General features: G+C 51.1%; 8 protein-coding genes across 8 annotated transcripts; 5 read left to right on the top strand and 3 right to left on the bottom strand.

Annotated features, from left to right (window-relative positions):
• The first annotated feature begins 409 nt into the window (after window positions 1-409).
• BKA67DRAFT_554941 (uncharacterized protein) lies at window positions 410-1,169 on the top strand. The gene has a single exon (XM_046102026.1). It carries the CDS (start codon window positions 623-625, stop codon window positions 1,046-1,048), a length of 426 nt encoding a protein of 141 aa, XP_045961544.1. The 5' UTR covers window positions 410-622; the 3' UTR covers window positions 1,049-1,169.
• Window positions 1,170-1,226: 57 nt separating this feature from the next.
• BKA67DRAFT_554938 (uncharacterized protein) lies at window positions 1,227-3,885 on the bottom strand. The gene is made up of 6 exons (XM_046102025.1): window positions 3,596-3,885; window positions 3,445-3,543; window positions 3,275-3,391; window positions 3,057-3,222; window positions 2,589-3,000; window positions 1,227-2,537 (listed from the first exon to the last, which is right to left on the bottom strand). Exons 1-6 carry the CDS (start codon window positions 3,725-3,727, stop codon window positions 1,490-1,492), a joined length of 1,974 nt encoding a protein of 657 aa, XP_045961543.1. The 5' UTR covers window positions 3,728-3,885; the 3' UTR covers window positions 1,227-1,489.
• A 3,861-nt stretch (window positions 3,886-7,746) lies between these two features.
• Window positions 7,747-8,108, bottom strand: BKA67DRAFT_655581 (RNA polymerase N/8 kDa subunit; the record flags this gene model as incomplete). The annotated part of the gene is made up of 3 exons (XM_046106783.1): window positions 7,747-7,798; window positions 7,871-8,016; window positions 8,073-8,108. The coding sequence occupies 3 exons, from the start codon at window positions 8,106-8,108 to the stop codon at window positions 7,747-7,749; spliced, it is 234 nt and encodes a 77-aa protein (XP_045961542.1).
• Window positions 8,109-8,589: 481 nt separating this feature from the next.
• BKA67DRAFT_185449 (WD40-repeat-containing domain protein) lies at window positions 8,590-11,878 on the top strand. Its single transcript, XM_046095312.1, has 3 exons — window positions 8,590-8,852; window positions 8,908-10,030; window positions 10,080-11,878. Exons 1-3 carry the CDS (start codon window positions 8,829-8,831, stop codon window positions 11,837-11,839), a joined length of 2,907 nt encoding a protein of 968 aa, XP_045961541.1. The 5' UTR covers window positions 8,590-8,828; the 3' UTR covers window positions 11,840-11,878.
• A 354-nt stretch (window positions 11,879-12,232) lies between these two features.
• Window positions 12,233-13,914, top strand: BKA67DRAFT_554931 (uncharacterized protein). The gene is made up of 2 exons (XM_046102024.1): window positions 12,233-12,659; window positions 12,800-13,914. Exons 1-2 carry the CDS (start codon window positions 12,460-12,462, stop codon window positions 13,821-13,823), a joined length of 1,224 nt encoding a protein of 407 aa, XP_045961540.1. The 5' UTR covers window positions 12,233-12,459; the 3' UTR covers window positions 13,824-13,914.
• On the bottom strand, window positions 13,783-14,882 carry BKA67DRAFT_554929 (At2g23090 like protein). The gene is made up of 4 exons (XM_046102023.1): window positions 14,572-14,882; window positions 14,374-14,445; window positions 14,218-14,288; window positions 13,783-14,142 (listed from the first exon to the last, which is right to left on the bottom strand). The coding sequence occupies exons 1-4, from the start codon at window positions 14,578-14,580 to the stop codon at window positions 14,070-14,072; spliced, it is 225 nt and encodes a 74-aa protein (XP_045961539.1). The 5' UTR covers window positions 14,581-14,882; the 3' UTR covers window positions 13,783-14,069.
• Window positions 14,883-15,099: 217 nt separating this feature from the next.
• Window positions 15,100-16,022, top strand: BKA67DRAFT_655577 (uncharacterized protein; the record flags this gene model as incomplete). The annotated part of the gene is made up of 3 exons (XM_046106782.1): window positions 15,100-15,205; window positions 15,263-15,395; window positions 15,476-16,022. The coding sequence occupies 3 exons, from the start codon at window positions 15,100-15,102 to the stop codon at window positions 16,020-16,022; spliced, it is 786 nt and encodes a 261-aa protein (XP_045961538.1).
• Window positions 16,023-17,178: 1,156 nt separating this feature from the next.
• BKA67DRAFT_655576 (FAS1 domain-containing protein) lies at window positions 17,179-17,891 on the top strand (the record flags this gene model as incomplete). Its single annotated transcript, XM_046106781.1, has 2 exons — window positions 17,179-17,742; window positions 17,799-17,891. 2 exons carry the CDS (start codon window positions 17,179-17,181, stop codon window positions 17,889-17,891), a joined length of 657 nt encoding a protein of 218 aa, XP_045961537.1.
• Window positions 17,892-18,474: the final 583 nt, after the last annotated feature.

Below are 18,474 nucleotides of genomic sequence, written 5' to 3'. Positions count from 1 at the left end.
AGATACAGAATCAAGTTCAACAACAAAGACTGGGACAATGCCCAGTTTAAGTACGTGAAGCAGACATATGGGGACCACCCTGACTTCGGGTTAGTACCTACCAACTCCTACATGTCATCACACAAGACCCCTTGAATCCCTGCCAGACACTTGGCAAAGCGGTGAATGTGCAAGAGCATATTGACTGTTTGTTGAATAGGTGCAAACTAGTCAACCGCGGGGTTGCCACAGCAGTGCGAGCTCCAGCTCCAGTGTCAGCGTCGCAACTCGGGCAGATGCGGGCACAAAGTCCCGCCTCGGCCGTGCCAGCACCTTCTGCCATCCACCAGCCCGTCGTCGATGTGCTCTCCAACTCGTAGGACGGGCAAGGAGATGATTTTCGGCACCTGGGTGAGCAGAAGATGGCCGTCCCAACCGCCGCGGCTTATAATCCCGCCTATAACGACCCGAGCTTAGAGGACTTCAACCCTTCGCTCCAGCCTCAGCTTCCGTTACCAGAGCGTGAGTATACATTAGTCCCTTCCCAATATTTCTGTTTTGAACAAAACAGGTTGCCTTATCGCTGGGAGAGCCTAAGCCTTTTTCCATTGCACAACGACTGACGAATAGAACAGCGTTCGCCATGCCCTTCTACAGCCCTCACAACCACGATTTCAGCTTTGGAAACAATCCCCACCATTTCCCCGTGGTCCCTGGACTCCAGCTCCCTTCCGTCCATACAGTACTCGGCGAGGGCAAGTCTTTCGCGGTTTCAGATTATCCTGTGGCCAATGCTACCGCAGCAGTCGGCTCTACTGCCGAGCCCTTCCCGGCATCGGATTACACCATGGTGGACAAACAGATCGGTGTGCCTTCTCCTCGCCCAGGAGGATGTACCGAGGCCGCACGATCGGGCTGGGACAAGGAAGGCTGGTGGTACCGCGGAGAGCACGACGATTGCCCCGTCCCCGCGACCCATCGACACAGTTTCAACGGCCAGGTGACGTTCGCCGGGTTCGACGATATCCTGCAATTGGTCATCGGCATCATCGAGAGAGTCCGGCGATAAGAGGCGGAGGGTTGTCTCAGGTACGCCTGAGGTCGACTGCACTGGAAAAGGGGCCATCATCGTCGACGAACAAATCGCGATCTCGATTCCGAGCTATTCATAGAGTTTGTTCTGGGATGATGAGCTAATACGAATTTTCTCTTGGGCATAATCACCGTTCACCACTTGCGAGACCCAGTCGTCTTATTTGATGTGATTGTTCTATCCTTATTTATAGGAGTGGATTCCGACTTTGATTAAGCAATCCTTCGTTCAAAATCTTCAGAATACCTTCCCCCATGTTCTCCAGTAGCGCCGACTATCCATCCACCAAAGGGTATCTTGAGCAGAGGCTATAAACAAAGAAAAAGTAACTCTAAATCGTGGGAGAAAAGGACAGCGACAGTATCCGGAAACAGTTCGTCCCCCACAAGTATTTCTGCTTTCAACCTCAATAACGTTTCAGACGGCAATGCTAACGTTCTTCCTCGACTCGGCCTCTTCCAAGTGGAAGCCAAATACAAGTTTGAACAAATCACGCAAAAATGCATAGTGGCTTGAGCGATGTGTCATCCAGACTACGCTCCGGGCCAGGTCGTTGGCCGAGATACGCTTTCCCCGGCTGGGTAGCGAAGACGAGTGTCTGAATGATGAATCCGACAGGACAAGGGTCTTGTAGTTCTGTAGCAACGTGGCATGCGTAGATAACGAACCAAATGAGCCAGCGGGCAATGACTTCACAAATGCTTGCAGCGAAGCAGCGCCACCATGACCGCTGACATCATCTCTCGAAAATCCGACGTTCATGGCGGCTTTGAGCAGCAAGGTCTTGAGCCGCGAGATATTAATCTCCTCTGACGATGTGGCCGTCGTCGCTGTGCTGGACGTGCGTTGACTACTCTGCGAGTAGCCGGAAAGGTTCGACGCATTGCTTGACCATCGTCCTCCTCTGTTGCTTTCGGTTCCTAGAACCAATATGTTCGGTACTTGTGGCGATTGGCTGTCAGGTGATATTGGAGTATCTTGACCAATGTCCTCGAATTCTGTTACTGGAGTCTCCGGCACAGGTGGCGGCTTGGTCTTTTTCTCTTGCGGCGCACTCTTGAGGCTTTCACGCTTTGAGCGGTTTGAAGCCCGACTTGCGCGACCATCCTGATCTCCATAATCCCGCTCTCGTTGGTGCGTAAAGAAATTAGTCTGACTTGGTCTCGGTGTGCCCCTGTCAGGACGGATCTGAGTCCACCCTTCTCTAAAAATGTCGCACAACTCCCAACATGCTTGTACAGCCGAGCCCAGCAGCTCTTCATCAGGCGATTTATTGTCTCGCCTGTTTTGCCTCAAACTGAACAACATTTCTGCAAGGGACCAACAAGCCCGGAGAAGCGAGTCCGTTTCTTCTGCTAGTTCATTTCTCTGCTTCATGAGCCTGTGGCAAAGAGTGATGTAGAAATCTAGGGTACGCTCCCGGAACGCTTCTGGCAGATTCCTGTTGTCTTGGGCGCTATACAAACTGAAAACGCTGTCAGTAAGTTCTCGCAATACTGTATCACTATAGACTCACTGATTATTGAGCTCGAAGCTGACTCGCAATACTGAGTCTGCCGTCTCGTCTTTCTTGGTCCTCACATCGAAGAGGGACTGGCAAAAGTCTCGGCACAGATCTAAATTCATCTTCATGCCAAAACATTGATCGTCCTCGTCTCGGTTGTCGTAGAGTCGCTGGCATAATTTCCAGCACGCCTTCCAAGCTTTCTCATGGGCGTCAGGAGTTCCAGATGTGTTGAACACTCTTTCGCGGTGATGAGTGCTCAAGGTAGCAAGTGTGTTGCACAATGTCCAGCACTCGGCTAGAGCTGTCTTGAGGGACCTGATTTCCATATCCTCACCCCCAGATGGTGTGACGAATTCTTCCTCGTCATCAGCTTCCGGATCTGCCTCAGCGTCTGTCTCGGGCTCTCTGCTTTCAGGTATCACTATTTGGTTGGTCAATGAGCCATGTCCTAATGAAATGCTATCGCTTCAGACGTACATTCGAGGCTACTGGCACTGCTCGAGCGTAGCCTTGCAGACTCGCTTAACAGGCTTTGGACCTCTTGAAGGTTTTGGGCACGTGGAGTGGCGCTGTCAAGACTGTATCGGATTGGCTTCACGTCCGTGGATATGGGCGGTGGAGTAGGCAGCCCTGGAGATCTCCCCTGTGTCACAGGTCAGGATAGTTATCAAAGTGTATGCTAATTCAATGTTTACCTTTGAGGCATGTGCAGCAGCCAAGGGAATCTTGATATCGTTGAATTTTGGTGAACTTTTTGGGGACGTCCTCTTGCCGCTCTCCTCTCTGGGTTCAATTGTCGAATCTGAAGAAGCCTAACTCTGGTCTTAGATGCAGTACAGTAAATGATTGATTCTGGACGGCTCACCCAACTCTGGAAGCTCTCAGGTGCGTGTATCACAGATACTGCTTCTTCACTAGAAGGTTGACGCACTTGGTCAGGTAAGTTTGTCTTCAGCATGAGTAACTGGCAAAAAGTTAGCGTGATCTTGTATCATCCCTATGTCTAATATACCCACCTGAGGTGAGGCTGAAGAGGTCGGGCTCGCAAAGTCGATGCGGAAGTCATCCGAAGCCTCATCCTCTATTTCAGTCACCTCCGTCCCTACTGATGTCACTGGCGATGGTCCTACGATATCACTCGGACTCATTAAATGATTATTTATCGAGGACGATCGACCGGCAGCAGAGGAAGGACGGAGGGAGTTCGATTCAACAGAGTTAACAGACCTAAATTACTGTGGTCAGCATTTAAACAGCAAACGGCATGATCCTTCTCAACGCTCACATTGGGCGATATTGTGATCGACGCGCCGGTGATTCTTGTGAGGACATAGATATGTCTGTGTGCGGTGAAAAGGGAGAGTGTATGCCTGCGCTTGATGATCTCAGGGGAGCTTCAAGAGCCATGACTATGGTAAATAAGCAGTGCTAGTCGAGCTCGAGGCTGACTTTGTCGGAAAATCAGTCTTCGAAGCCTCCTGCTGCGACTGATCTCTCGCGTCTCTTGAACCAAGGGGATGGTTGGAAGCCCCACACGGCGCGCTTAATAGTATAGCTATCGTGGTGGACACCAATGCGCCAGTGAGTATTATCGGAGCGCAGCAGGAATGCGCCTTGCCGATGGCCGGATGAAAGAGACCTGCGAAGCCCAGCTTCAGGATAGAGGTTCAATCCACAAACGGGGGACTCGGTGAGTGGGAGGATTGGTACTTTAAAGTAACACGCGCCGCCCAACGGTCGGCAGGCAGGCAGTGACTCTAAGCTGTCTGTGCCGCAAAGAATGGATCGCGGCTCCGGGCCGACCTGTCTTCAGATAACAAGAGAATGCTGGCAGATATAGGGTGTGTTTTAGTAGTGCGCAATTGGCTGAGCCTGAAGTTGATCGCCTGGCAACTTGAGTGATCAGAAACGCCTGTTGGGACGTCTGTCTGTCTTTCTGTTGTTCGATGTAACGATGAGGGGCTGAACGAACTCCACTGGCAAGTCGGCAGCTCTACTACATATCCTTGAAGCTCCAATGTCACCTAGAGGGAATGAGAGTGCCACCTAGACGAGTATGGGAGTCGTTCAAAGAAGATGTGATCGCTGGAATAGTGGAATAGTGATTCTTCCATTCGTGTGAGCGCGAGTGGTTTGAGCGACTATTACTCAAGGAACTCAAGGATTAGGATACGGCGTTACCGGCAGCGATAGTCTCGAGGTTCATGGGAGACTTTCTGTCTAATTGCTCAGAGGGTCTGGAGAGCGCCAGGCTCTGCTGATAATTTTGCGAGGAGAGACAGACTTTGGATTGTCGACTAGTCTGGCTTACATTGCGTCTTGGTGGTTCAGGCGACGATATGCAATGCAGGGTGTCTCGCGCTGGAGTCTTCCGGTTTAGCCTGCGGAATGCGCGTCTTGCCTGTGAATACACCACTCGTGAAGATGCCCACCAGTAGCAAATCGTGTAGAGCATTTTACGGAGGATGAACGCCCCCTTTGATTGATGGGCTGCATGTAGCGAGCAGGGCCTCAGCGCTTAATAGCGGTGGTTCGCTTCAACCAGCGAGTCACAGCGGTTTGTTTTCACTCCTAATCCCTGCCGGCAGCATGGGCGGGGCTGCGAGCTATAGATATTAGGAATTAGCCCTTTAAACCTTGCATATTATTACAACCACTTCCGGGCAACAAAGTCCTGAGCCAAGCGAGTTGGAAATCGTACTCAATTGGCACCAAGACGGATAGCTGCTTGATGGGCTCCTCCTGATCGGTAGAGCCGAAGAAATCGTATTAGTTCAGTGGGGACAGGATTCTGTCTCGATGCCTTGAAGGACCGGGTGCTGGGTTTGGCTCCCGCCGCTCTATACACTCCTCCCTTGTCGCATCCCGCCGCTTGTCCAAGGGAAATGGAACGTCTGACTTCGGACGATGCTTGGTGCAATGGCTTAAGGTGACCATGGGTAGGCAACATACCGTGCCTCCACGGCTTTGATAGCGGTAATAAGTCTATATAGGTTTTACATGATCGGAAATACGGACAAATGGTAGTCCTGCCACAAACGTTCAATGGAACGCGAGAGGTGCCACGTCCCAGCACAGTCGTGACGAGTGTTACTTGCCTGCCCGATCTGATGGTGTAATTTTGCCCACATTTGTTTCCGACTATCTGGTTCATGTTAATGGAACCCGCACTAGCGAGTGCCTCCCGAATTGGAGAAGCCGCACTGGAGGCCGTCCGATGCGGTACAACGATCAGCAGCGTTGCGACCAGAAAACGGTGCCTCTGTGAGCCACGCCTTTGGACGTTTGAAGAAATGTGATTCAATGCCCGGCCGGCGCCACCAGGCAATGTAACCATCACGTTTGAGATGGTGGTCAGAGGTGATAAGACTGGACACTAATTATGCCAAAGAAATGGACATTGGGGGCCGAACAGTATCACGACGACTCGGTACAGCCTGCTGAAGTAGCCGACCCACGGGAACCTGAAAACAACTGCCAGAGTGTATTTTAATTTTATTACCAAAGTCTGGGGCTCTTGAAGCTCAGCACTAATCGACCATAGCCCACGTATCAACATCTGCACTGGGCCCGGTTCGTGACAAGCGTGGAAAGAGTCCTGGAAATGTGATCAAGTCAGGCCACAATCTGTACACCTTTATTGCGGAACTTGCATCCGTGGATGTCGGTGATTTTGGGTATACTGTCCCACGGCCGGTGCCTGCAGTCATTGGCTGGCCGATCTTGGAGCAGAGGGGGTTGGGGACTGCAAGCTTGAGCCTTTCAGCAATCGAGTCGGTAGTTGTTTGACTGCTTAGCGTTCACCGACAGAAAGGATGACCAGGAAGTCCCAGTCAGACGGGCAACCAGTCAGGGTACAGAAGCCATCCAAGCTTTTTGGGCTCTTCTAAGGCTAGAATAATCGGCAATCGTGTGCAGAATTCGGAAACAGAGACTAAGAAGATAGTTATCGCGATGTTGGTAACATAACCTGTCCTTCAATAGCTCTCGCCTTGCTGCCCATCTTTTCACTCCGACCGCCCTGTCCCGGTATCGCCTCAATATGCATGGTCCCTTTTTGAGAGAATAATTCCAGAACCCAGCGGTACTTTCGATTCAAGGAAGTGGCTCCTTTGGATTTCGATGCCCTTTTTCCAACATGTGCATAGGCGCCGCACTACACTAGCTCGGGAACCTGTCAAATTGCTGTTGGTTACAAAGTGCATTGCAGACGCCGCGGCAGGGTTGCTATACTAGAGAAATTCTGGATATTACACGCCACGCAGACCAAGCAAACACCTAGCAGGTCTAGAAGAAATGATCCGGCTGTAGCTGGGCTTTGCAAAATTCTAACCGCGCATGGCATCGTGTCCGACAAGCGCGATAGATGCTTTCGTTTGCTACTTGCAGGACCTGACAAGTCCCTCCATTTGATACTATGCGAGATACAGGCATTCTTGTACCTAGCGTCTCGTTTCCAAAGTCGTCATACAACCGTAGGATAGACTCCTCTTTGCAGTGTTTACATCGACTTAACTCCAGATTTTGAATTTAAGGTCTGAATTTTGTATTCTAGGTCATGGATTCTTGGCCAGGCATTGTAGGATCCGCTTGCAACCCACAGATGTGGACAACCCATACCTGACGCGAAGTCATGGGCATGCATGGTATCTAATATCCCTTGTAGACCAAAGTAGCGGTCGAATAGTTTGGGCGGTGGCCGGCTGCACAAGGGGGACGCAGGGTCACCGGCAACACTTCATGTTCCTGTCACCTCGCTTTCATCACATGATCCAGAGTTAATGCTGACCCCGTGAGCCAACAAGGAAGCCTGTCGATTCTGAGTTGTTGCCTCCGCCGTGTCTGCTTCGAGAAACGCGGGTATGTTGGGTTCTTAAGCGCGATGTCCACCACCTAACAATAGGCGCCGCTGCCATTGCATGGCAGGTTTTGCATTCCTGCAACCAGCAGACTGGCCGCGGTCACCGGAGCGGTCCAAGGGAAGGGGCTGTCAGGCGATTTCCCAAAAAAGTTTGTCGTGCTCAAGGCACAATCCATAGTCCTGCGTTTCTCGAAAATGTGTACCAAAACCCTCAATACCATATGTAAATCGCTCCATCAACGCCATAATATGCAGTTTTCCAAGAATGGTTTGCGTCGTCGGGCGCAGGTCCCATGCAAGTGGGTGTTAGCCACGGTGAAGGGTGACCTTCTTCTCGTGTCGTCCTTCGGGGGTGTATCTAGTTTTGGTTTGTCAGTCGCGACGTGTTCTGGGGTTCGGAGGGATTGGTGCGAGTGAGTGAATGGCTTACTTGAGGAGTTTCTCAATCAGATCAACGTGGGTCATGATCATACGGCGGCAGCAGTAGCGCTTCAAGCCAAGCTGGTCCATGGCCTCACCATCCGTGGCGCCGTCGTCGACCAGCTTCAGGTATCTCTCCCACAGATCACCGGTGACCTGGCTGCCGCATTAGTACTTCCCACGTTCGGGTTGGGGGGATGGGAGGGGTGTACCTTGCCGCATGAGAAGCAACGGATAGGAATAATCATCTTGTATGCTTGTTTATATTTTGGTACGACCACTGTGTACGGACGTTATATGGCTGTATAGTGTGCGGAAGATGGGTTGTAGCTGGTGTTGATGGCAACAAAGAATTCGACCGTGACTGGAATTGAGGCTCCCCAAAATTTTAGAGTCGCTGTGCAGTAAGTTAACCCGTTGAGTGAATCTCAGTGAAAGGTAGCCTTCCTGCAGGTCTAAAGGCACGGGCCAATCAGCTACGAGTCGCATCCGAAAACTGAGGAATAGGCCCCACAAATGGACAGGGCTTTGGTGCTTTGGTGCTTTCTTCAGTCTGTACCGCTACGTTACTTGGACAGACGGGGGGGCGCGCCGGGCGGCGGGTTTTTCCCTTTTTTTTTTTTTTTTTTCTTTTTCTCTTTTATTTCTTTATAGGTATTTGACAATGTTTGGTTCAAAGTATGAAAGTAGGTTGTTAGTCGTTCAGGTTCCAATCTAAAGACCAAGTGTCAGTAAACAGGAACCCGTCTTCGTTTCCTCCTGGAGCACCCGGACGGTAGACGGTGGATGGTGGGCGTCTCTTATCTGACCCGGTTGTGGGGCTTATCTTTGGTTCCTGGAACTTTTTTTTTGAATTGTCTGCCTCCACTATGTAGGAGCCAGGCGGCACGTTTGAACTGACTGTCTGACTGACGATTGCACGCCCGCCGTTGCAGCCATCATTCACTCCAGCCTATCATTCACTCAAGATGGCATCGAGCTCGACAATTGATGTAAGCAGATTCCTCTGGCTACACGTCACAAACTATCTAACCACCAGTGGTGTAGGTGGCCAAGGCCGCAAGCAAAAGAAAGCTAGAAGCCGACGAACAGACCAGAAGCAAACGGGCAAAGCGAGACAAACGAAAGCCCAAGGACAAAGAAGCTCTTGTCTCCCTCAAGGAACTCGATGGCGAAAGCTTCCCCGTCGCCGAACCCGTGACTCAAAATGCCGCCAATACAGACTCACCCCTCGTCGAGACCAGACCGCAACAAGTGAAGCATGACCAGCAGAAGACCAACAAGTCGCCAAATAAGAAGGACCCTTCTCAGTGGAAGCTCTCTCAACCTACGGGAGGGCGCATGCTGGACGTCGATCCCATCTTGACCAGCGATGACCAGTATTTGATCATAGCATACACCAACTCGGTCCAGGTTTATTCTGCCGCAGACTCTCTCTTGTTCCGGAGGATCGCCCTCGACTTGTCCGCCAAGGTGAACGAACGCGTTGTCGCCATTGCACGCTCGCCTACTTCCCCAAACCTCCTGTGGATTGCTTCCTCGACTGGTCGCATATGGCAAGGCGATTGGATGACCGGCACCGGCTTCGACAAGCACATACAGCTCGACTGCATCGTCCTTACCGATCTGACCATTCAGCCCATGTCCATGAAGAATCGTACATTCGATGTCCCCTTCGTATCCCTTCTCGTCAATGACACCTGGCAAATCACGGCCTGCTACGTCCAAGACGTGACACTGAAGAACAAAAAGATCCTTCTATCTCGCGGCGAAATCATCGAAAACCTCAAGTCCATGAACAATGGACAGGCTCTAGCTGCGACTTCCCGGAACAACATCATTTTTGGAGCAGTCAAGTCAACAGACCTCCAGTCCATCAAAGAGCTGGCATACGAATTCTTCGTCCTTGACTGTCCCGATGAAATCACTTGCCTCGATCTTCGGGTCGCTGAGCGTATTCACTTGAACCGCAAGTCGCAAAAGCAGATCGGCGACGAGCCCGTTCTTGAGGTCGTAGTTGGATGTGCTCGCGGAGCAATCTACTTCTATAACGATCTGTTGCCGCAGCTCAGGTATCTTCAGAAAGTCGGGGCTCGAGGCGCCACCCTTCAACCTCGAAAATATCATTGGCATCGCAGAGCCGTCCATGCCGTGAAATGGTCACAAGATGGTATGTTTGTTCTTATAGCTCGCAGCTCTGCAGTTGGCTAACAAATCAGGAAATTACATCATTTCGGGAGGCTCTGAGTCTGTCTTGGTGCAATGGCAGCTAGATACTCAGAAGATCGACGTTCTCCCGCATCTGACTGCTACCATTGAGAACATCGTCATTTCCGATCGCGGTTCGAGTTACATTGTTCACTTGGATGACAATTCCACCATGGTTATGACGACTGCAGAGATGAAACCTATTACTTATATCGCCGGTATTCAGTCTCTGGTTACACCCAAGCCACCATCTAAAGACAATTTCGTCAAACGGATTGGGCATGTCGAAGATCAAGGAACCATCTCCAGGATACCCGCAGTCATCAACCCGAAGGACAGAACACGACTGTTGTTGTGCGTCAGCAATTCACAGCAGGGCAGCGCTCCTGGAGCTACCTCACCCATGCCACTTCTGCAGACCTTGGATCTAAGTACTACTCAAGGCCTTGCGAAGCAGGCCATGACCCGGACGCACCCAACCGATGTGAATACAACATCAAAAGGTTATCCTATCACGGAACCGCGCGTTGCTCATATGGCGTACACACATGATGCCAAATGGCTTGCAACAGTAGACGAGTGGCAACCGCCGTCGAGGGATACCGAAGTGCTGGACGGGCCATCTTCGGAGAGATTGGAAGTCTTCCTGAAGTTTTGGGCCACCCAGCCAGACGGCCAAGCCTTGGAACTAGTATCCCGTATCAACGCCCCACACTACACGGGGCGAGATGAGCGTGTGTTGGATCTAGCAGCAGATTCAACGTCTCACACATTCGCCACAATCGGTGAGGATGGGGTGCTGAGGTTATGGAGACCTGCTGTCCGCCAACGAGATGGTATCATTGTGAAAAGCAGAACGGGTCGAGAGATGGAGAGTTGGGTTTGTGCCAGCACCGTTCATCTACAGGAGAACAAGGCGCTTGCCGACCCGAGTGTAGCATCATCCAAGTCCACAATACAGCGTAGCGGTGCTGTATCGTTTTCCGAGGATGGTTCTATGATAGCCTGTGCTTTCCAAAACGGTGCCGAGTCCGCAGTCTATCTTGTGGATGTTGAATCTGGGACAGTGGTTGACTCCCTTGATGGCTTGATCCATGGCCAGATCCAGAGTATTCGCGTTCTGGCTTCACAGCTTGTCGTTCTGTCCCAAGATCTTGTTGTCTATGACATCGTCCAGGATGAGCTGAGCTACGGTATTCAACTTAGCTCGGATCCAGCAGTTCAGGTTTTGGCACAGCTCGAAGTCGACTACCCGTCTCGCACCTTTGCTGTGGCAATCTCACGCCCCAACAGGCTGGGTGCATTCAAGTCGGAGGTCGCTGTCTTCAACGCCAATCAATCCGAGCCCGAGTCTGTTTACCAGCTAGCATCTCCCGTGGTTTCCCTAGTCACAACACCCAGTTCGAGTGGGTATCTAGTTGTGGACTCCTCGGCGCAAGTCAGCTCTATTACGCAGAGCACAGACACAAACTCGGTCGCCGTGGCTCAGTCGCTTACGGATATTCATCTCGACAAGTCAGATGCTGCCAAGACCGAGCAGACAAATCTCCTTGCTGTAGTGAACGAAAATCAAGATGGCGTTAGCGATGACGAAATGGATATCGATATGGCCGATGATGCCATGGAAGACGACGACATTTACCCGGTGGTGGTCGCGCCCCAGAAACTTGCAGAACTATTTGATGCGGCACCGCCATTCGCCATGCCTCCGATCGAGGACATGTTCTATCGGGTTACTAAGTTGTTCTCATCCAAGCCTACTGCGCCTTAAGCCTTCCGACCATTTACCGTATTTGACTTTCAATACAAAAAGAGCATCAGATCGGTTGTCCGACACGAGGCCACTCCTTCAAGACCGTCCGTGCCGAGTGGAGGTGAAACTCCAATCTTTGGAATTCAGGGCCAGTATTATCTTTTTTTTTCTGCATCGTGTCCAATGATGAAAATATGTTAGGATCGAGAGAAAGACGGTTCGGCGTTGAGAACTAGGATTGGCAGAAAGGATCAAGAGTTGACCTATGTGAGCCAGGATGCATGTAGAGATGTGCGGTTTTGGACAGCACCAAACGGACATCGATCAAATAATTGTGGAGCAACCGGTTACTGAACCGGCCGATCTAGGGGGATTACGCCATCGGTAGTCGTATGAGAGTATCCTTCGTAACTCAAAGCCAGCTAACATTTGAATCAAAAACAAAATTTGAGTACTTGATTTTCTTCATGAACCAGTAGAGCCTGGTTCTTCGTTAGCAACAATCTCATCACGTAGACAGAGTCCATTTTAAGGGGTGATCACCACCATTTCCCCCAGTGGACCAGTTCACTAACTTGGGAGTTTTTGATCCAAGTATCCCACGTATCTTGAGAAAAAGAAACCCAACCCGCGCTCGAATGTCGTTCAAGGAGATACCTATTCTTGATCTTGCCTTAGCCAGTGATCCAAGCACTAAGCCTGCCTTCTTGGCTGATTTGCGGCACGCGTTGATGGAAGTGGGATTTCTATACCTTAAAAATGTCGGAATCTCAGATGAATTCTTCGCGAAAGTGATCCACGAAGGCAAAGCTTTTTTCGATATCCCGCAAGAAGAGAAGTACGTTTGAAGTTCCTCGGCGAAATATTTCGAGCTGCTACGTGCGGAGCCTCATCACTTGTCGAAACCGCCATGTCATGGGGTCTACACAAAAGTATATACCTATATATCTCACCATAGAGCACTGACAAACACCCCAGACTCAAGATCGAGATGAAGAACGCGCCCTCCTTCCTTGGCTACTCGCAGCTCTCCGCCGAGATCACCGCAGGCGCCGTCGACCACCGCGAGCAGATCGACCTCAGCACCGAGCACCCAGTTCCCGGGCCCGGATCGCCGCTCCACCACAACCTCCTGGCGCCGAACCAGTGGCCCTCGGCCTCCGTGCTCCCGGACTTCCGCCCCGTGTTCACGGAGTACATTTCCCGCATGGCGCGGGTGAGCATCTACTTCACCTCGCTGATCGCCGAGGCGGTCGGATTGCCCGGGGACGCCTTCGACAAGTACTTTCTCGACGGGGCGGACCAGCAGCACAAGCTGAAAGTCGTCAAGTACCCGGACCTATCGGAGCTCGGCCTCGACGCCCCCGGCGCCGAGGGCCAGGGCGTTGGCCCGCACAAGGACAGCATGCTGACGAGCTACCTCCTACAGGCCAGCCGGCACAGGGGCCTGCAGGTCCAGAACATGAGGGGCGAGTGGATCGACTGCCCGCCCGTCGACGGCACGCTGGTGGTGGCCATCGGGCAGGGCCTCGAGGCGCTCACGCAGGGCGCCTGCCGCTCGACCACGCACCGGGTGCTGAGCCCCAAGGCGGGCGACGGGGCGAGGTTCAGTATCCCGTTCTTTCAGGGCGTGAGGGGCGATGCTACGTTTGAGGATCTAGAAAAGGTCGGCGTGGGCGAGGTACCGGATGATGTCAAGGCCCAGCGGAGGAGGGTGCTGGAGCGCAATGGGGGCAGGCTGGACGATGTGGAATTTACGTTTCGAAGTGGTGGCATGTCGAAGACACTGGGCGAGGCGACGCTTAGGAATAGAGTCAAGAGCCACCAGGATGTGGGCGAGAGATGGTACCCAGATATGTTGAAGGACGTGCTGGCACAGTTGGCAAGGGAGAAGTGGGAAAAGGAGGAGAAAGCAGGTGTGAATCTAGGCGGTGGAAAAGGACAAGCAAGTGACACAGAGAAGACGAGACAATCTCAGCCAGCGGCTGTAGAGGCGCACTGAGCGAGAGAAAGAGAGAGAGAGAGAGAGAGAGAGAGAGTGTATACAAAAATATTTAGGGGGGTTCCTTGAATGCGTGGAACTTCATTGCTCGTCAACTCGTCAAATCAACGCTGTCTGATCTGTTCTTCCTTGATACCAATGTACGCCTTCGCTGTGCTCACCAACCGTCAAGGTCTGTATATCGCGTTACCAGCTCCACACCGAGTCTGATATGTCGTTTTATGCGATTGTAGTGGGAGAAACTGTCTATTTCGCCTCGTAGTTCGGGAAGCAATCGGCTAGGGTCTTGCTGTGCTTATTTTGAGCATGTTCGGTAAGCCTTAATTGAGTGAATGTCAGCAAGTCGTCTCTTATTCACAGCACAAAGGGTTATATGTAAGAAGGTTAGACCTACTGGGGAACACGACTTGTGGCAAGGAATGTCGAGAAGCAGATCTTGCACTGGATGTTCATGGCCTTCTCGTTCTGTAATTATTGCATTGCAATGGTTAGTTGACGGGTGCTGACAAGCATTTATATCATGTGCCGTGCCCTCGTTGGAAAAACATACGGTCTTGAGCTGGGACTTGGCAACCTTGCCATCCTTTGCGTTGCGCTCACGCTTCTGTTGTGCCTTGGCTCCCTATGTTATTTCGCCATGTCAGTAAACCTTTTTTTTTTTTTTTTGGTTCTTATTGCTGAGCAGACGACCCCGCCATATGGGCGGTGCCGCAGTCTGGCGGTGTCGAGTTTGAGTTGATATACGTACATTACCCATCTTGACGGTGGTTTCTGGTTGAGTATAGTCGCTGAAAGATTTTGTGAGAGGGACGGGTTATAAGACAGTAGTCAACGAGCCTTGTTGTTATCGGCGCAGACGAACGGAAAAAAGATGCGATTTTCTGGTCAGATCAAATCAGATCAGCGGGAATTGAACCCTTAAAAGTGAAGTCCCTTTAGCGGCTGCGCCGGATTTAATGGGGGCCTCCACGTTCTGGAACAGAAAAAAGTTTAGGTGGTCTAGTACTAGGGGGAAACGGCCCATTCGTGCACGGATCCCTTAACCCAGTCTAGATACCATCCAATACTTAGACTGATCGCAGGTGGAGCGTCGTGCCAAACATCCCGTTTATTTGAATCGAGGGCCATATTGTAAAACTTGCCACTCAATGCTGTAGGGTAGTAGTTATGGTGTCGTTTATATAAATCGACTGCTCGGACAAGAACGAAGACCATCTTGCAACGGCATGACCTGAAACACGCCTGGCCTGCAGTGCCGCGCAACCCAGAAACCAGCATGGTTTCCAACATCCCACTGCCTGAGAATATCTCAAGTGATGCTTTCAGAAAATTGTTGGACCGATATCCAACATTGATCGAATCGATATCCAACCGCAAATCATGTCAGTACCAATCAGACATTGCAGAGTATCTCTTCTCAAAAGCTAACTTCTAAGCAGCCAAGCCTGGTCAGAAGACATTAGTGGAGCTGGATGAATTTCGCTACCATGACGCGACCAAACTGTTTAGTTCCAAGAGCCCTAAACAGCAGATGAGCCATGATGATGTGAAGATACTGGTAGACTGGAAGCTGTAAGTCATGCTTCAGTGTGATGCAATGCCTTGTTCGACCTGCCAGCCTCCGGATATTCAGGTTGCTAACACTGCCCAAGTCGCCATGGGAAATTTCGGCCAACTCTCATGAAGCTTGTCTCATCCAACGATGCAGAGGCAGTAAAGGAGACGGTAGAAAATGCTATGAGAGCATACTGGAAGTCACCGGATGCCAATGCCGCTCTCGGTACGATATCAAAACTAAAGGGCATCGGCCCTGCCACAGCATCACTGCTGCTCTCTGTTCATGATCCAGAACGGGTCATCTTCTTCTCCGATGAAGCCTTTTGGTGGCTCTCCTGCAGTGGAAAGCAGACGCCCATCAAATATAACGCGAAGGAGTATCAAAAACTAAACGACTGCGCTCATGCTTTGGTAAAGAGACTCGGCGTAAGCGCAACGGATGTTGAAAAGGTTGCGTATGTGGTGATGAAGGATGAGCCGTTGCCCGCGGCTGAGGGAGACACAACACTAACGCCGTCGGCCGCGAAACCTGCTATTGGAGACGTCAAAAAAGCCGGTACGAAGAGAAAAGAGAAGCCGGAATATGAAGATGTACCAGACTCATCCCTGAGAAGATCCAAAAGAAGACAAGCTGGACGATAACCGTGACGGCCCTCTCCGGAGTACGATTTTTAAATGGCACGAAAATTGTAGCTTGACACATGAAAATATAAAAAGACTTTGTGTTATCCACTACCCAGCTACCACGTAGGGCACTTGACGAAAGCCTTCGCGAACCAAGCCAGACTCTCATGAGATGGCAACCCAAGGGATTCTTCTATCGAGGGAGCGGAGAAGAATGATAGCGAGATTGTAGAATTGATGATGAGATCGTAAGATCCATCAGCTGTTCATCATTAAAGAAACCCGCTATCTCGTGTTTTGGGATGGTACTAATTAGTCACTGGTGAAGAGTGGATGATACGTGGCAGATTCAACAGGGCTTGGTACTGTGACAGGCTGTAGACATTTTGACGTTCACTTCAGTCTTCCATTTCCGATAGGACCGTCAGCGTCTTGATATGAGGTATTCAGACGGAGTCTCTCGGAGCAAGCCCCAATTGCTTCGGAGGCCCACTACTAACAAAGGCGACGCCAGGCTACTTGTTGGCAGCAGCGTTTCGGTAACCTCACAGTAGAGAACCACGCGATCGCGGTACTTCTCTTTCTAGCAAACTCCCATATCGGCCATCGCAGCGGCCTTGAGAGTCGATCAAAGCGAGCAAACAACATGACGCGCGAAGAAAGTCCTTGAAATGATCTGGTATAAAGAATCTATTACGTTGCTTGTGACGTTGTAGTGTACCAGGCGTAGTACCCGAAATAAAGAAGCGGAGATATCGTACGTAGCCCAGACAGTATATTGATGGTCGGGTTTCCTGAACGTGAGCAGAGCTCAACTCCCGTGAGCTTTGTGGTCCTGCTCTCTCGAGTCTATGGTGGACCCGTGGCTCTTCTCATACAACCTGCCAGATTTCCACACCGGAAGTGATTGCCCCATGTCCACAATCCGCTGCCGATACCATTCTGCTACTTGCGTCTATTACCGTGAGACTATACCAGGCTTCTCAGAGGTAGTTGCGTGTAGGCAGCGTAACTCATGCACGGGTCAGAGAGTCCAGTAACTCAGCTTGCATGCTGATTGGTCGCACTAATGATGTCATCCCGCCCATTTGATGCACTACAGCTTGGAACAACTTGTGAGTTACGACTGCCTCGAGGTGGGCGCTCGAATCACTTTCATACGTATAATCCAAAGATGAAGCCATTGATTTTGTGTACGATTATCACTCTCTTCGGTGCCGCTTCATCACAACTCCTCATTCCAGCTTTCAACCGTCGCCCCACTCCATCCAAGGACGACGACCAGCGGCCCCTCGCAATGGATCCTGTAGGCCCGGGCGGTCCTTCACTCCCGTCATTTCTGAAGCCGCCACATTCGCAGCCGTCGCAAGGCGGCGTGATGCTGTCTGACGTGATGGGAAAGGAGCGCAGCATCAACACATTTGCGGGATTTATACGCGACATCCTGGAGTTATCGCAACGCCTGGAAGATTCGTCCCAGAACTCGACCATCCTTGCGCCTCTAAACAGTGCCGTCGAGAAACTACCGCGCAAGCCATGGGAGGACGCGAAAGACTATGATACTCTCGGCACAACTGCTTATGAGGGTGAGGATGGGCAAGAGAGGGCACAAAGGAATTTGAGAAGATTTGCAGAAGCGCATATCGTGCCGGCTAGTCCTTGGCAAGAGAATGAAAAGGTCAAGACGCTGCTAGGTGATAGGGATGTGTGGTGGGAGGCTAAGGATGGGAAGAAAGTGGTAAGATATTCTTTTGTTCCCAAGTATGCCCCAGCAATAATGCTAACGACGTACAGATCCAGCCGGATAACTTGGAGGTTGACAGTGTGGCTAGTAAGGTCGGCAACGGTGAGGTTTGGGTTATCAAAGGTGTTCGAAACTACGCGTAATTGCTGCAAACGGACAGTGCTGGTTGACCTTTCCACAGGTGAAATTGCATTTGTCACCGTCACCGTCACCACCTAACCTAGCCCCAGCAACAATGTCGGTAGTCGTTTGGTACATGTTTTGAGTTCTTGGGGGAGGAACCATGATACAATACAGACCACTTACAAACAACTCGGGGTTACAGCATTGGCAGAGCACGATGACTATTACACAGCTTGTAGGCGCGGGCCATGGCCAACTACCTCAACCAGCGCGGCTTCGTGTGCCGAACCATGTTCCAGAGCGCGTCCTAGGGCAAGCCTACAGCGCCGTTAAGGCTAGACTAACCTAGAGTAATGATGTATGTATGCGTACTGCAAGGTGCCACTGCAGTATGCTTGGTACGTGACTGACGTGAATTCTGAACGATGCATTCATGGCCGTCAATTCTTTGTTGGGCACAATACTTGGCATAAACATGGGACTGTCCACGTTGTATACTGTGCAAACGGTTGTGAACAAACATCTGTGCTACTGCATGTAAATAGGACCTCATCTGTGCCAGGTACGGCAGGATGACGATGCAGTGGGCCGGAATGCCATTGC

Source organism: Truncatella angustata (assembly GCF_020726525.1).
Source record: "Truncatella angustata strain MPI-SDFR-AT-0073 chromosome Unknown BKA67scaffold_2, whole genome shotgun sequence".
NCBI lineage: Eukaryota > Fungi > Ascomycota > Sordariomycetes > Amphisphaeriales > Sporocadaceae > Truncatella > Truncatella angustata.
This window is presented reverse-complemented; position numbering and strand designations above follow the sequence as displayed.